Source organism: Ambystoma mexicanum, chromosome 5q (assembly GCF_040938575.1).
Source record: "Ambystoma mexicanum isolate Mex_15411 chromosome 5q, UKY_AmexF1_1, whole genome shotgun sequence".
In the NCBI taxonomy this organism is placed as follows: domain Eukaryota; kingdom Metazoa; phylum Chordata; class Amphibia; order Caudata; family Ambystomatidae; genus Ambystoma; species Ambystoma mexicanum.
Window position 1 is genome coordinate 953,618,191 of NC_090933.1, and position 17,908 is coordinate 953,636,098.

Below are 17,908 nucleotides of genomic sequence, written 5' to 3' on the forward strand. Positions count from 1 at the left end.
TGCGGTCCGTGGTTATGAAACTGAGAACTGCACTGCTCCTGCAAAGCGTTCACCTGCAAAACCATTTCTCTGCAGCACTTTCTCTTCCTTCCATATGTAGTTTTAAGTCTGTTTTGAAAACGGGCGCCATAACTACTCAATGAGTGACAAACATCTTCCTATCTTTTAAAGTTGCTTCTTTCCCATGAATGTGTCTTTTACATTTTTGTTCTCAATTTAACATATGTTCTCCAGGTCACATCCTCGCACTGGGTCTGTGCAGACAAGCCCTTCAAACACGCCATTGGCTGGACGCAGAGGTCGCCAGCTACCACAGCTTCCACCAAAAGGGACCCTGGAAAGAAGTAAGTCTTTTTGAGAATGTGCTATTTATTTTTGTATGTAACTCAATCATGATTGATTAAAGATGTTCTTATTTTGTTTGCTCAAATGCCTGATTTTCATTTGGAAGTAGAAGAAAGGCAATGTTCATACATTGGGCAGAAGATTGAGAGCATTTGCACTTCATTGGCTAGATAGAGCTGGTAGATGGATGTCGTGAATTGCCGTTCTACAATCACACAGCAAAGACATACTAACCTAGAGACAATGACAATGTTCTCAAAAGAAGCAAAAAGCAAGCGTATCCACTAATTTGCATACCCATAGTGCATTGCAGCATTACCATGTAGTTCTGTTGTGGAGGTGAAGTCCAATGATGGTGACTAGGTGGCGATGAGCATGTGTGGCTGTTTAGCTGAAATGACTTTTTTTAACCATAAGAATCTAGGAACACACAGCAAAGAGATAACAAACATTTGGCCTCATTACGAGCATGCCAGTCCGGTAACAATGGTGCCGGTAAGCGCACCGACACCGTTGATACCGGTCCGGCAAACTCTGAGTCTGCGTGCGGCTGCCTTCCCGCCTGCCAGGTCTGACCTGGCGGGCGGAACTGCAGCCGCTCGCAGAATTTCACGGAGTCATCGGCACCGATATTTGCGGTGCCGGTGCCTCCGTGTCCCCCATTCCCATGGGAATGGGGAATTGGGAATACCATTTTTCCGGCGCCTGACTTCCCGGACCAGCGGGGTTACAATTCCCTGCTGTTACCGGCAACCCAGGTGCCCGACAAATTCACGAGTCCGGCGGCAGCCTGCTGGTTTTACTCGTAATGAGGCCCATTGCCATTATGTCAGTTTGAATGCAGTGAACATGCTTATCTATGCTCAGCAGACGTTACTAACCAAATTAATACTTTTAGTGTATACAAACTCATAAATCCCACCTCACCCCTCTTCATTCCGCCAGCCAGTTTGGCAATGTTGTATCTGGTATTTAATGCTTTTTAATCCCATTGACCACACCCAACCACCATCCGTTGTTGTATGTCCTAATGTTTTGTAATGTTTCAAAGATTCTTAAAGCAAAAGCAGCATTTGATAGTATACTATTATTTCATACGACTCGGAAGACGTATACAGAACATAATTATGCAGTAACAATCAAATGTGTTGAAACTTGCTTAAGTTAAGGCAACAATGGTAACACGTTGTGTTATGTTATAATAACTTTAAAGATGTACAAACATTTGAGTTCTGATATTTATTCTGCCAGTGGTCGCCCAAATTTCAGACATTCATCTTATGTGCATGTTTTTATGGTTGTTAGCTGTGTGTAAATTGTTAACGCTGTCCTTTTTAAAATGCCGATTCAGATTTTAAAAATCACTTTTCTGGTCACAGTACCTGGGCCTCATTACGACCCTGGCGTTAACCATGGTGTTATTAGCGCCATGGTTGACGCCGGCATTTTACCAACTCCGCCATGGTGAATGGCGGAATTACCGCCCCATTCCAAGGTTGGCGGGGCGGTAATTCCCCATTCACCATTGGCCATTTTTTCCTCATAGGGCTCAATGGGAATGGGGAAGGCGGTATTTACGGTACCGCAAATTGCGGTACTGTAATTACCTCAAAAGTCCCTTTGCAGGTTCCTTGGTAAAACCAGCCGTTAAGGTCGGAACCCGCAAAAGGACCTCGTAATTAGGCGGTAATGGTTTAACGGCACCGACACCTTTTACGGCGCCGTTAACCCCTTACCACCTGGGTCGTAATGAGGCCCATTGTGTTAAAAAGGAAGAATAGTGAAACAGGGGAACAAAAGAACACAGGATTGATTTTATTTCTTTTCTAAAGCATATTACAAGTTTGAAACTTATAAACACATTTTCTGATCTGGTATTTAGATAAAGAAGAAATATGGTATTCAAGGAAAGTGCGCTTTATATAGCACTTCCTACTACACTGACTGCTTCTGGGTACTAAAGGTTACTGAACGACAGTGACTGACGAGCACAAGAACACAAACTTAATTGCTGGAAAATTTGAATAAGCACTGTGAGAAAAAGTAGAAAGTATAAGCAGTCAGATTGTATTCTTATATCTGCAGGCCGGGCATTTAATCTGGTGACTGTTGTCTGGAAGTGTGATGCCTCCATATCAGGATAAAAGATAATCTAGGGTTGGTTGTGTGTGGTCAATATATGTAAATATTTTTGGGTATTGTCCCCGGTAGATTCAAAAAGCCTTTTTAATGGACGTATCACGCTCATGACTGTAAAATACTACTCTCGTTTTTTTTTTTTTACAGTAAACCTGAATCTCAATTTCCTTATTACCCATTGGCAACGTTCAGGTTAGGGGATGTCAACAGGAAGACCTGGGTGGGAATGAGGAATTCAATGTGATAAGTAGGAGTACCCTTATGAAATGTTGGAACGGGGGGTTCCGACAGCGAGAGGAGGGATTGGGCAGAAATATTGTATATAAAAGACTGCATGCGTACTACCAAAATACCGAACTAGGGAAGCGAGGGTTGCAGGGATGTCTCCCGCTGCCCTAGTTTGGTATTATGGTCTGCGGGCGTTGCGCGGCTGTCCCCCACAAACAATACATGTGTTGCGGGGGACCACAAACCCCTCCCCCCCCAAAAGTTCGAAATACAAAATGAGGACTAGTGGTGTCAGTGATTTTGTAATTCGATCTTTTCGTTTAAGTTTTTATAATGTACATAAGAGGAAGAAGAGAGGAAGGGGCCATGTAGAAAAGCATGAAACATAGTGGGCAGATGCGTATGGGACCAGTGTCAACAATTCTGGTAATGGCCCAAGTTGGCTAGTAGAACATGAGTAATATTTGAAAAACAGGAAAATGGTCTAAATTATTGTCAAAACAGGTTTCAACTAGTCTCAGAGGTCACTTTTTATTGAAATGGTTAAAAAGCTAAATGCACAGTTATCACTGAAATAATTCTTCATAACTACATAATACTGTATGGCCCTCATTACAACACCGGCGCTAAACCATGGCGCTATTAGCACCATGGTTGGTGCCGGTGTTGTAACGGGTCCGCCATGGTTCAATGGGGAATTACCACCCCATTCCAAGGTTGGCGGGGCGGTAATTCCCCATTGAACCATGGCCCGTCCCCATTCCCATTTTCGCCCCATAGGGCTCTATGGGAATGGGGAAGGCGCTAAGTACGGTACCGCAAATTGCGGTACCGTACTTAGCACCAAGGTCCCTTTACGGGTCCCTACTTTAACGGCTGGTGTAGACCAGCCATTAAGATCGGGTCCCACAAAGGGACCTCGTAGTAAGGCGCTAAGTGTTTAACGGCGCCGCAGCCTTTTACGGCGCCGTTAAACACTTAGCGCCAGGGTCGTAATGAGGCCCTATGTCTTATGGGCACACCAATATACAATCCCTGAAATGGTTGTGTTCAACTTCATTGTCAACTATCTTGAGTTACACTAACTTTTGAAACCCCTCCAGTCCACATTCCGGTACAAATGCGCTACTGAGACTGCGCTTATCCATGTCATCAATTCTCTTACCACTACACACCACTCTCACCTCTCGTCCATCCTCATCCTTCTAAACCTTTTTACTGACTTTTACATTGTGGATCATTCCTCCGTGGCTTAAAGGACACTGTACTAGACTGGGTGGTTTTCTATTTCTCTGATCGTCCCTTTTCCCTTTCATGGGACTCCAGCACCTCCCCCCCTCTTTGTAGGTGTTCACAAGAGTCAGGTCTAGACCCACCGTTGTTCGCCCTATATAACTCCCATTTCCTCAGTTGGGGCTAACAATCAACTCTTCTTGGATGATACTCAGATATTCTTTTCCTTCTCCTTCTTCACCCCTGCAACGTCTGAATGCAGAACTGATGGCTTAACTGTGATCTGCCACTAATGGTTCTATGTTGCCTCGTGTGCAACTCTTAAAAGATGGAAGTCATTCTTCTCCCTGCCTCCAGGGCCAATACCACCCCGGCCCCTCATTTTTATCACCAACTGATTTCCTCACCCAAGATTGGGGCTCTTGTTAACAATGATCTGAAACTATTCCATCTCATCATGTCCACTACATCCGCAGCTAGACTCAACTTCCTAAATATTAGAATGAGCCTACTTCTTGGTCTAGTCCTCTATTCTTTTGCTCTGCTCAGCAAAGTTCTCCACTTGGAAACATGCACCCCTTTTAACCTAGTCGAATCCTCTTAATGGCTCTTCATGCAAAATTGCTCTTTAAATTCCTGCTATTCCTATATAAATCCATCCATGGTTTTGCCTCCCCTCTACCTCGTGCTATGCATCTCACTGTACTCTCAAACTCTCTGCTCCTTTCCTTTTCACAACCTACCAGTCACCATCACCCTGTGCCTCCTCACACTTTCGCTACCTTTCCCTGCTAGCCCTGCTCCACTGAAATGATCTCCCCCTGAAAAACAAATCCATCTCTTCAGATGGACTTTCAAAACGAGGGTCACTGCACCTGAAAGATAATGGAAGGAGACCACGGAATACTCCACCCTCCTGTCCAAACTAACTGCCAAGCCCATCCCCAGCATTCTGCCCTCAGACTACTGTTTGTAATTTGAAAATATGTAAACACTGGCCTTAGGTTCTAAACATGAAAAATGTTGTAATGTCATCCATTTCCTGTCCCTTGTTTATGTATCTATTCTTGTGCTTTCTCCACCCGGTATTAGGACTTCAATTCAGCAATGCTCTTATTTAAAGGCCACTTACCCGAGGACTGCCCCTCGTCTCTGTTATTGTCTACTTGTAGTAATTTCTGTTCAAAAGGGCTTGCTGTTCTTAAATAAATACAAATGCAAATCTTGGTTATGTCGTATCATCTGTAAGGGTTTGCTTGATTTAGTTCCAATGACATATATCAGCCTTTAAAGTAAGACACCTTATGGTTACTTATCTTGTATATTTTAGGTGTTGCCATTACGGGCCAGTGTATATTTATAAATTGTATAGTGCTGTGTCTTTGTGGCTGTCTTGTAATTTCCACAGTGGCTGCAATGTTGGCTTTTTCTGTTGTTCTACTGTCAGATGGAACAGTTCTAAGCTGTACCCAGGTTTGTCATGTGGGCCTTTGCAAAATCAGAACAGTAGTTTTGTCATGTGGTCCTTTGCAAAATCAGAACAGTTTGGTGCACTTTTTTTTTTAAGAAGATGCATACTGTGTTTTTGCAAATTGTTTTAACCCCTGTACTCTGGTCCTTTCTCTTTCCCCATTTTTATTTTCCCTAGAAAATGGAGACAAGGAGATAGAGCTTTATGAAGGTCTGTACAAAACGGAGGGTTTGTTTAATGCTTTCGGCCTTTCGGGGGCTTTCTAAGCAAGAATAAACCCAACTGCAATTGATATTTATGCACATGTGTAGGCTGTGTATTTAGGGCAATCAAGACCTCTTGCAACGCTAAAGTAGTTACAACCTTTAAACAGAAGAAATAACATTTGCTTTATTTAAATTGGGATAGGTTATTGAATAACTCATTATCAACTTTTTAGCTCACCTCAGAGGGGCAAAGTTCCACCATGTTGCATAGTGTCAAATTCAATGTGCCCCTTTGTGTTGGAGTATTTAATGTTGGTATGTGAGCTTAATTGCTCTGCGCCGTTTCAGAAGGCTCTAAATCCAGTGTCTTCCGACATTCTAAGCAGTTAATGAATGACACTCAATTAACAATCCCAGCCATTCGTTCCTTTTGAAACCAGATAATATCAATTGCAGTCTCTGTTTGTGTCATTTAGGCCCTTTGTGTGTGGGTGTTCTATGTATAGTTTATCTTCCTCTGTTGGTATTTGTTAATGCCCTTTATTTCCTTGTTGCATCGCGAACTTGTATTTTATGATCATTTCTCCGATCCATCACCCTATTATGTGCCTTCCTATGTTCTGTACTTGCAAGAGTGCTACAGTGTGTGTTTGATGAACATCACTTGATGTGATAAAATTACTGTTATTATTTTTCATAAGAAAAGTAAAGTTTGAGCTGCTGACTACTATCTCTTCTTATTGGTGAAGCTTTTCTATTCCCACGTGACCCCATTTCCAGATGTTTTCAATCAGGCTAAATGCCAAGCCAAAGTTGTTAGTTATTTTAGTTCTAAAAATGAGTTGTTATTAAACTCTTAAAAAGAAAATGTAAGTTTCTAAAAATCAAATACGTATGCAGACTTCCAAAAGTCGACATTGCTACACGCTCAGTTTTCTGTTGTGTTGGCAGGACTGAATCCTTTTAAAGTCATACTGTATATCCATCGGTTGCTGGCTAAGGTAGTTTGCTGCTTTCTGTAGGTTGTTTCACTGATGATGTCCCAAAGAGTGGAAGCTAAAGTATTAAATTATAGCTAGTACATGATATGTGACTTAATCCTTTCAGTGATATTAATATCCCATTTATTGCTTGAGCAACCATGCTCTAAACCTTGATCAACAGTGAGCGCGAATACAATACTTCTTTGCAGCAATATTTTTTTTAATTCACATGTATTCTACAATGTTCGAATTTGAATTGGCCTTTAATACGCTCAAGAAAATTAGGCAGTTATGAATAATGCAACCTTATTTTTTTAATTTCAAGATTCATAGATGAAATTTGCTGTAGAAAGAGATTTTAGTTACCATTTAAATACATCTGGATCTCTTGTTTTGCTGTATTTTTGTTCTACATGAAACCCTAAGGAATCCGTTTGGTTTCATGTAAGCTGCATAGGTGGGTTAGATTGACTCTAAAGCATTGCTATTTACCCCTGCATGTGAACTCTAGACACCCAATATGTTAATCAAACCTTTACTGCTGCCATGAACAGCCTTTGCCTGCTGTGGATTCCTGGACGCGACTAAGAATGATTAACCAATACATGCAGAAGATTCCACCTTCTCTTCCTCAACTTGCAGTTTCCCAACTGCACTGCTTGTTTATTCACCATTACCAAATTTGTCTGGGTCTGGAGGGGCTCCCCATAACCACTCTTTCTCACACATCCCATCCCCTTTCCTCCATCCTTGTGGGGCGTCCCTCCGACATGGGGACGGTACCGGAACCTTTGGCAGTGAAAAATTGAGCTTCCCCTTTAAATGTAGTATATCGCACAGAGGCGCGGCTTCGGGCGTGGGAATGCCCCACCGAAGCACCGCCCTCCAGCGCCTCACCCCAGTCCCTTTTTACGTACTGACACTGTCGGACCTCGCAGCCAGCGTGGAGACTTTTTTTAGCATTCCGCTTGCTCCCTGTTGTGTTTTTTCAATTTTATATAACGTCCCTTCGGTGCCTTGCCTCCCCTGGCTTATGTCGGCTGCAGGAGGATTGAGGAGCTGTGTCTCATGCGACCGCTCGTTCACGGCCTCAGACTCCCATGCACTCTGTCTTGAGTGATTGGGGCCCGGCCACCGCTGAAACGCATGTTCGGCTTGCAGCGCTCTAGGGGACATGGCATTGAAGAATCAGTTGTCACGGTAGAAATCTTCCACACTTCTCCTCCGCACCACCTTAAGGACTTTGTCTCCAGGACCTCTCATCAAGACAATGTAGGCCTTCTGTTCAGCACGGTTCTACAGCACAGCGACTCCTTCCCTGGTGTTCCCATGGATCGGGGTTCATTTTCAGGTTCTGACAGGTCCAAAGCCTCTAAGGCTACCGGCTCACAAGCCGAGGGGCCCTGGGGCTCTTCTGGGCACTTCGTGGACAGACTTGAGGCCTGCCTGGCTACCGGCTCCCAAGCTTAGGGGCTCAGGGCCCCAACCAGGCTGTCCTCAGAAGGGCGATCAAGTTTGTCTTCTTCAAACCAAGGGAGTAAGGGATTGTCGAGTGCCACCTCCAAAAGTCTGTCCTCGGCACGAGCCAGCATGGCTACCGGCACAGGTGCCGAGGGTGTCCAGCCTACCGGAGCTTCATCTGAGGTCATGAGCCAGGGCGTTACAACTACCTGTCGCCCGGCAGAGGGCTCAGCACCTACCAGAGTGATCTCTGAGGTTGATGCTTCTGCTTCGGGTGCAAGACCCAATCTGTATCCTCCCATGTCTGAGGCCTCTCGTGGCTCAGGGTCTTCACGCCCTCCCGCCCAGTGCATCGCTCAAGGTTTCAAGATGGCAGAGGGGCATGTGGGAGAGCCTGCCAGACCAGCGGCATCCTGGATTCAACTCAAGGCCCGCAGGTGCTTTCGCCCATCTAATGGGCTTTGCAGGATGATCCCAGTGCCCTTCCCGCTGGAAGCAGCAGCAGATTGTACGGTACAGGGTTCTGGTCTACTCAGGGGTACATCTACCCATCACAACCTTATGGATACACACCACTGGCACCTCAGCACTCTGTTCAGGAGCAGAGGTGCAGTGCCTCGGAGGGCCGGGCACCTAGGGAGCCGGAGGCTTGCGAGGACCGCTTCTTTGAGTGCTTCCTCTGCCTCGTGTGTTCTCCTCAGAGGAAGGGACTCCTGAAGGACATTGTATCTGAGGTAATCTCAGAGGTGGTGGCTCCTCGGCCCCCTCCTCTGGGTACTCCTCCCGATCCTCCAGCGATGACGGTTCCATTGCTGGTCCCTCCCCCGGTCCAGGCACTACCGGTTGTTCAGACCGCTCCACCTCCTCCTGTACCACCAACGCCTCCCCTCAACAGCTGTTGGACCTGTCTTTGGCACTGGAATAAGGGGGGACCCCTTTGCCACCTGTGTCCCAGGGACAGGGCTGCCCTCGGTCTGCGAAAAAAGTGGGGGGGGCGATGAAGAGGATGAGGACGCCCAGGACGATGAACCCTTAGCATCCGTTAAAGCCTTTCATGACTCCCTTCAGAGCCTGGCGGAGTTCTTGAGGGTCCCTCTGCCTGAGGAAGCCCCTCAGGAGTCGGGAGTGCTAGCAGAGGTCTTGGGTAAGCGCACCACGATCCGGTCTGGCAGCCCTCTCCAGAAGGATGTCCTGCAGGTGGCGTGAAAGGTCTGGGGGAAGCCCAGTGACAATGCCCAGATGAACAAGAAGTTGGACAGGCTCATGTGGCCTCCTTGTATTCTAAATCATCGACTTTATTATTTTCCTCTACAGGAGCCACCTCCCAGTTTCCTCTCCAAGGGGTCCTTGAGTCTTTGGGAAACCGCTGTTATTCCATCTAGGACTGCATCTGCAGCAAGCCAACACAGACGCACTCTGGCCCGCGGCTAGCCAGAAGCTGTGGTGGGAGCTCGGGGAATTTCGTCCCGACTTCCATTCGGACAAGCACGTTTTCTTCAAGGCTGGTCTGGCAGACACCCAGGCCATTGCGCAGGACCTCATGGAGTCTTTGGTCTCCCACATTGACACAGCCAGCAGAGGGTTGTTCCATGGTATCAAGATGAGAAGGACGGCGTGGATGCACGCCACTAAGTTTTCATCTGACGTGCAGGAGCGGATCCTGGATCTGCTCTTTGAGGGCGTGGACCTTTTTCATTCATCGACCAATGACGAGTTGACAAAGAAGAAAACCTCCACTCAAACCCCCAAGTCCTTGGTCATCCTGACAAAGCCTTTACAGAAATCTTTCCCTCAGCCTCAGACCAGGACCAAGTTCACACCCTGCGCTTTCTCTGGCTTCAAGGGGTTCTGGGACCGTGGTACACAGAGGCCAGACAGGTCGCCCTGCGACAACAGGAGGAAGCAGCAGAGGACGTCACACAGGCTTTTCTACTCCCCCTCATCTTCGCCCAACCCTGATGCCAAGAAGCAGCGATGTCAAGGTTAAGGAACACAGCTCGCCTGTGTGGGGCCATTTGGCTCTTTTCCAGGGCACCAGAAAGCATCTTTTGAACAGCCCGTGGATCCTATCCGTAGTCTTCACGGGCTTCAGTCTTCCTCTTTCTTTCCCTCTACCATCCTCTCCTCCACTTCGTCAGATCGGGTGACCGGCTCTTTTACGGGGGGTCCTTTCACTCTTTGAGATGCAGGTAATAGAACTGGTTCCTCTTTCAGACAGGGGCTCTGGGTACTATTCCAGGATGTTTGTGGTACACAAGATCAACCAGGCTGGCCCGAAGGTTGTCCTGGACCTGTCATTTCTAAATCTGTCTTTACCACTGGAATGCTTAAAGATGATTACTCCCCTGCACATAACTGAGTCTCTGTGTGCAAGGTACTGGATGTGTTCCCTGGACCTCAAGGATGCATACCTGCATGTACCCATCTACCAACCGCATCAGAAGTTTCTGCGATTCATGATTATGCTGTACCACTTTCAGTACAAGGTGGTGCGCTTCTGCATGAACTCAGGCGCCTTGTGTCTTCACAAAGTTCATGAACGCAGTCGTGGGCCATCATCTGTACCCTTATTTGGACGACTGGCTGGTGAGGACGGTGGCAGTCAAAGAGGTAGTGCACTTCTGCCAGAGATTGGCGGATATCCTTCATCAGCTGGTGTTCTCCCTCAACCAGAGGAAGTCACAGTTGTGCCCATCTCAGGAGCTAGTCTAGCTAGGGGTGCATTTGAACACTACCGTTCAGCTCCTGTCCCTCCACTTTCTGGCTAACTTGACAACCTCAGCATGGTGGTTGCAGCACATTCTGAGCATGATGGCCTCTTACATGCTCACTGTATAGCACACTCGCTTCAAGATGAGGTGCCTCCATCTCCACCTGTCAGCCAATTGGGATCAGGAGGCAGAGTCTCAGTCGGACAGGGTCCCAATACCAACGCTCCTACAGCCCGATCTTCGCTGGTGACTGATGAATGGCAATGTTTCATTGGGAGCCCCCTTCACCCGACCAGAGCCTACCCTGGTGGTGATGACAGACTGCTCCCTTTCGGGCTGGGGGGCTACTCTTGAGGGCTATGTGATTCATGGAGCATGGTCCGGGATGGAAGCCCCCCTCCATATCAATCTGCTCAATCTCATGGCAGTGCGCCTGGCCATCAAAGCCTTTTTCTTTTTTTAAACCTTTATTTATTGACACCTGGTGATAATACATCATTGCAGACAAGCAATTGACAGTGGAACAGAATCGTTTCATGCTCAGAATAACAGTTCAAGGCAATACATGGGATGAATGGCAACACAGATCATAACAAATAATCATGAATGGGCGCTCTCTCTGGCTAGTTATGACTTGAAATCTCCCCAAATGTCCTTGGGATGACTGACTCCAGGCACCAGACTTATATACAATTCTTCCACATCATTGGCCCAAATTAGATCCTTTAACCACATTTCAAATTTAGGGGTTAATTTCCATCGCATCAGAATAGTTCTCCTGGCAAGTAGCAAGCCCAAATTAATAAACCTGCGCTTAACCACATCCATTTTCCTCTTGAAGCCCTGCACATGTTCATAAGATGTCAATGACAACCGCACATCCATTATGTTCGAGAGTGCAGCGTCAACAGCAGAGCAGGGCAGGACCACAACACATGTACCAAATTTGCTTCTCTGCCCTACATCTAGGACATGCGTGCTGTTTATCAGCCTGAAATATAGCCAACCTTGACGTGGGATAATACAGTCTATTCAGAATTTTGCAATGAATAAGTCTGTACTTCGAGTTTATGGAAACTCCTTTTGACAGAGCGCAAATCGCTCTCCATTGCCCATCTCTAAACTCAGTTTGACAATTGTCACTTAGAGCGGGTGGACCGACCATGTTGCGTGTCCATGGGTTGCATTAATTTATACAGCACAGAGATGCTCTTCTTCACCCCAGGCGTTTGTAGTATATAAGACAAGAATACATTAAACGGGGGGGTTCTTATGGGAACATGGGCCAGTGAGCCTTCGCTGCTGTTCGCGTATCCATGTATTGTAAAGCCTGCATTGCGCCGTCACCCACAGCCAGCCTCACATCCTCCCAGCTCACGAACCAGCCTTCCTCATATAGATGACCGACATTAATATTCTTTTCTAGGGTAGGGGGTAGTATCGGTAACCCCCATAGTGGAAGGAGCTTGTAGTAAATAACTGTCAGGTGTAACCTTGCATGGAGACGTTTCCACACCCACCAAGTCGCCCCAACAGGATCCAATGGGTGTGCCAGCATGTACCATCTGCACATCAGGAGGGCCACCAGCGGGGCTGGGCCAGCGCGCAATTGTTCCAAACGAACATGCAGTAGGTTGATGTCCTCCCCAGACCAATAAGAGGCATAATGTATTTGCACTGCAAGGTTATATAATTCGGAATCTGGGGTGTTAAAACCACACTCCCCATATGGCTTAGTCAGATGTGCCCAGCACAGTCGTATCGGACCTCCTGACCAAATGTAAGAGGTGCCCATTGCAACAATTTCCCTAATCAGGTCACAGCCGGGCCAGAGGGGTATATTATGAAACATATAAAACAGCATGGGACCAGCATCATTTTGACTAGCGAGAGTTTCTCTGCCAGCGACATTGGCATGTTGCCCCACCGCTGAACCTTAGATTTCATGTCTGCCACATAAGACCCATAGTTCAGCTCCCTAATGCGTGCAGGTGACCTGCTAATCGTGATGCCCGAGGACCACACAGACTGGGGGGTCCGGGTCAGTCCCCTCTTACAAGCCGGTTCTGTCGTACAGCAGTCAGTGAATGGGACTATTTCTGATTTGTTGTTGTTTAGGTGTAGGTCGGATTGTCCCCCAAATTCCACCGCAGCATCTATCACCCCAGATAAATTAGTGCCTGAGTCTTTAATATACATTAGCACCCTGGGTGGGGGAGCCAGCCAATCAGGTTTCTACGAATGCGGGCTTGAACCGCTGGTGTAAGCACGTTCCAAGCCGCCTGACAGCTGGCTCCCCCCGCTGCCATCTTTCCCCCTACCCCGTCCCCGGTTTTTTCTCTTCATTCCCCCCCAAACTTACCTAATTTTGGCTAATGGCCTTATGTATTCGTTCCACGGGCAACACCGGGGTGGTTAACGGCCCTGGACCCAGGTTAATGGCCTTCACTTCGCTTGGGCCGTTAACTACAGCCATGGACCGTTATCCCCGGGTGTTTCCCGTCAAAAGGGTACATAACGCCACAGTAAAATGTCATCCGCGTATAACAATATGATCACCACATTTCCACCAAGTGGTGTACTGTCTCACATGTGCTCTGTCGGTAGCTTGTCTGACCAGTGGTTCAATAATTAATGCAAACAGTAGGGGAGATAGTGGACATTCCTCCCTGGTACCGCCCTCCATATACATCACTCGGGAGTCACGTCCATTTGTCCACACTCGAGCAAAGGTCTGCATATACAAAAGGGTCACCCACGAAATAATGCCTGGCTCAAACCCATAGTTAAATAGTACTCAAGGTGTATTTGCCCCTCATCAGGGACAAGTCTGTTGTGGTCAGGATGGACAATTCTACTACGATGTTTAACCTGAATAATCAGGGTGGCACCCGTCCCCCGCCCCCTCCTCTGTATGGAGGCAGTATTGATCTGGGAATGGGGCCTGACGAAGGGTATTTGGATTTCAGCAGTCCATCTCTCGGTGGACAGCCGCTTGGGGTCAACACCTGTGAGAGGGAGTTGCACACTGACTCCTTGTTGCCCCTGTTCCGGCTTTGGGGGTTTGTGGACCTGGATTTGTTTGCATCCCCTCCCTATAGGGTAGGGGTAAGGGGAACCACCCCTACCCCACTTACCTGCTCCTCTCCTCCCGTGCTGTACTGTCTTTACCGTCTGGCATGGAACGAAAATGGGGCTACTCTCTTTTCTATTTGCCATGACGGTGGCCATCTTTCTTTTTTCCCCCACAGGAGATTGGGCATGCGCAATACACGCAGCACTCTACTCCCATGCAAAAATTAATCCTGCAAGGTTTGCCTGACAGGTCCAGTAAGGGCCCTGAGCCCTTGCTGGGCCCTCACTGCTCTCTGGCCTGCCTGTCTAGGGCGGGTGGTCATTGCCTGCCCTCTCCACCACCATTGTAGGTTTTATCACTATAATAAACATATTTCTTTTTCACTGGCTGTGTTCAATTTATTGGGCTATACTTGGGTATGTTAAAACAATATAAGCTGGGAACGCAAGGTAAAAGTGTACGTTTTTCCACTCTCATCAAAGTTCATTTGGGAAGTATGAAGTGCAATTGACCATTTTTCACTTTGTAAACTTGGGAAACTCTTTTAATTTAGTCTATTACAAAAAGCTCCAAAATACAAGTCCAGTTGAGTTTTTACTAATGTTTATAGTACCAAGCACTTTAACAGTTATACAAATCTGTATACATCCATTTTCAATAATTCCGGGATGCTTTAATGTTGCAATAAGATCCGAGGCGGCGGACCAATACCGGCCCAGGTAATGCCCCCGGGGCCGTAGTTACAGGCCTGAGCGTAGTGAGGGCCTTAACAAAGCCCTGGGGGCATTACCGTGGGCGGTATTGGCCCGCCGCTGAGGGTCTTGTCGCCCGTTAGACCGGGGTACTAATGGCATTTTTTTCTGTTTCGAAACGCTGCCGTGAAAAGTGAAAAAAATGGCCGCCAGGAAAGGGAAAACATAGTTCGTTTTCCCTTTACATGGTGGCCATCGGGAACGGACGTGCTGGGGACAGAAGTGTTACCATCACGTTCGCTCCCAAAGAAAAAAGAAGGTAAGTGCGGTTGGGTGGGTGAGGAGGGAATAGTTTGCGGGGGAGGGGGTGGAGGAAAAAAAAACGTACCCAACTCCCCGGCGGGGGACGAAGGCAGCCTCAAGCATGGGGAAGCTCGGAGCGGGGATTGCCCCATTTCGGGCCTCCTCATTGGCTACGGGGCTGCCAAGCCCCTCGCTGGGAACAGAGTACCCGACACGCGTGGGACGCAGTGGCGTACACGGGAATACTGTGTGTCATGGCTCGGAAAAGAGGCAATGCAAATGTTGTATTCTGGGTGCGCAGCGCGTGCCGGGTACTAATGTGCAAGAAAAACCTAAGCAGTTTTTAAGAATTTTGGACTTATTTCTCTGGGCAAAAATTCAACATACCAACTTGCAACCATTACAAAATTATATCTTTATTTGTACATTCAGTCGTCGACATTTTTAAATAATTTAACATAAAGTTTGGATTGCTCTGGTGTTCAGAAAAAATGAATATTGCAAAGTGAGTTCTTTGGGAGGTTTTTGTTGTATTTTTGTGTTGGAAAAATTATCATGTAAAAAGCAGAAAGTTATTTTTAAATTCTTATAGGTTATATTGGTTGCACATCACTTGACATCCCCAAAAGTACTAAAAGATAGGTGCTATTTGGTTGAATAGAGAAGCTTTTACTCCCAGTAATTACTTACACGAGTGTCTAAATTATGAAATTAACTTCTGGAGGCCTACTCAGTAGTAAATCATTGGATACAAAACAATGTATGGCATTAGTCTTCCCTTAATGGCTTCCCACACTCTTGTCAATAATGTTCCTTCTCTCTGACATTCCCTCTTCTGTCCAAGCAGTGTAGCAAGGTATTGAATTCTATTGTTATTTTGCAGGGCTAGAAACAGTTCTCCCTGTTTCATCAAACCTGTGTTATCCTTGCTGTCAGTAGTCAACCCGCTTGTGCTATGTTTGCATTGGCACATGTTAAAGATGATATAGTTAGTCATGGCTTTGGGTCAGAGGCTGGCTCGGAGGGTACCTAGCTGGGTTGTGCTTGTTGGAAAAGCTTGCCACTTAGCCTTTTTGTGGCACACATGTCTGATTTGAGCACAGAGACTCATTGGAGCAGTCAGTGGTGCAGATTGTTGTAGCAGTTGTGTTCCTAGATGAGCTACAATTGAAATTATGTATTCGGGTTAACATACATCATATCAAAGAACTCTCTTGTTAGAAATTTCATGCATATTTCCATCATAAATATCCACCATAAAATTTGATTGTAAAAATTCAATCAGGACATAATGTTATTACACCCATTAAGATAACAAAAGCAACCGAAAAAATAAAACCATGCCCCATGAATCTACATGGCATACCCCATTGCCGCAACTTAATAATGTACATATATATTTATAAGTGCATTACTTGATTTTTATCAGTCATAACTGCATAGAAGGAAGAATAAACAATTGTCATAATCTTACTTCCATAAAGTGTATATATATTTGGCAATACAATGTTAAACAAAACAAGCCTAATCTTTCTCCACTGCCATCTTGCAGAGCATTTTTCTAATGATTCAAATGAGTAATATTGTACAATGCAAATTCATCTCAAGCACAGATCATGAGACATTTAACAGCTTTTGCTGTTTCTGAACTCTTAAAGCTATTAGAAAATATTCACTAGAAATGATAATGTAAGAATCATAATGTCGCCCTATTCCTTTCCTCACGGATTGAAACCCAAAACTTACAACAGGGGGATCAGGACATGTTTTCATGTTTACTTATTGTAAAGAATCGCAACAGAAGAAGAGGAAATATATTCAATTGATGATTCTGTGTCATAGGGCGCTTTGTGTTCTTATTTGCCTTCCACAAGAATCAAGGATAGGTCTAGGTGCACCCAAAATGTAGCGCAGAATAGAGGCTCAGTTAATGGAAGCCATTTAACTTTTAGACAATTCTTTTACTTTAAAAAGTGCCAAACTGGAGTTATTCTTGTGCTAACTTAATTTCTCTCTGAGGTCTCACAGCCAGAGTCATGACCATATAGGCAAAAGGTATTTTATCAAAAGCGTATTTATATATTGATATATTTAATTGTTTTACAGTTAGACAAGTGAACATTACACAATATATGCAATAAAAATATACTATAGTCGAATACAGTTCTATCTTCTACAAAATTAAATTTCACAAGAATTCACTTACAAAATTCATTCATATACTTGACTCCCATTACCAATATCCAGATAAAACAATTATCTAAATCCAAAAAAAGAAAAAGGAATATCCGTTATCTGTATATATAAAAGTCAACAATTTTGTGTGTGTTTGTGGCTTAGCGAAGTGTTGTTCCTTATACAATTCCACACTGTTTAACCAATCTGCACCAAATTTTGCATAGTTACCTGTCAGGACCCTCTGGGCATTACTGGCTGCATAACATTTGGACACCCTACCCTTTTCCCCCAGGTTTATCAAAAGTCAAAATGTGTGGCTTTGTGGTCTGCCGACGAAGCAGAAAACTATGTTCACCGGGAAGGAAGGGAAACAAAAAATGTATGAGAGGCGAATGGACCTTAGAAGCGGAGGTGAAGGCAGGTAGCATTCCAGAAGTTTCCACATTTTTGCTGCATCAGGTGACGAAGCAATAAACCATGTTCACCGGAAGGGAAACAAAATATTTTGTTTCTCAACCGGTCTTGACACGAGGAACACACCTCGAGGCCCGTATGGGACCTCATAAACCACGTTTTAAGGCCCTAGGATGCAAGGTTTCCGAGATATTTGCAAAGCACTGCAACAAATTTCACCGCGCCATGGTGAGTGGACCAGAGACCTAAATGATCATTTATTTCCAACAATTGTAAGTATCTGTCTACAGAACCCATTCAGAGAACGGGTACTTTTGCTAGTACTATTTTTAAAGTATTTACAGGGAAATACACTTTTACAAATCTAATTAAAGCTAATTTCCAAGAAATGTGGGGGCCTTCTAAACGCTTGTGCCATAGTTCCTTTAATGAACAAGCCCTACATTTAGTAAAGAAACACCCTAACTA

At 45.6% G+C, this 17,908-nt stretch overlaps 1 protein-coding gene across 13 annotated transcripts in view; it reads left to right on the forward strand.

Moving 5' to 3' along the window:
* The window catches only part of RIMS2 (regulating synaptic membrane exocytosis 2), a 2,919,733-nt gene that overhangs the window by 2,285,138 nt on the left and 616,687 nt on the right, over positions 1 to 17,908 (forward strand). For all 13 annotated transcript variants that reach the window (XM_069621474.1, XM_069621475.1, XM_069621476.1 and 10 more), the window contains 2 exons: positions 235 to 344; positions 5,594 to 5,626. In XM_069621474.1, the coding sequence (XP_069477575.1) occupies positions 235 to 344; positions 5,594 to 5,626 (143 nt within the window). The remainder of the gene's footprint in view (positions 1 to 234; positions 345 to 5,593; positions 5,627 to 17,908) is intronic.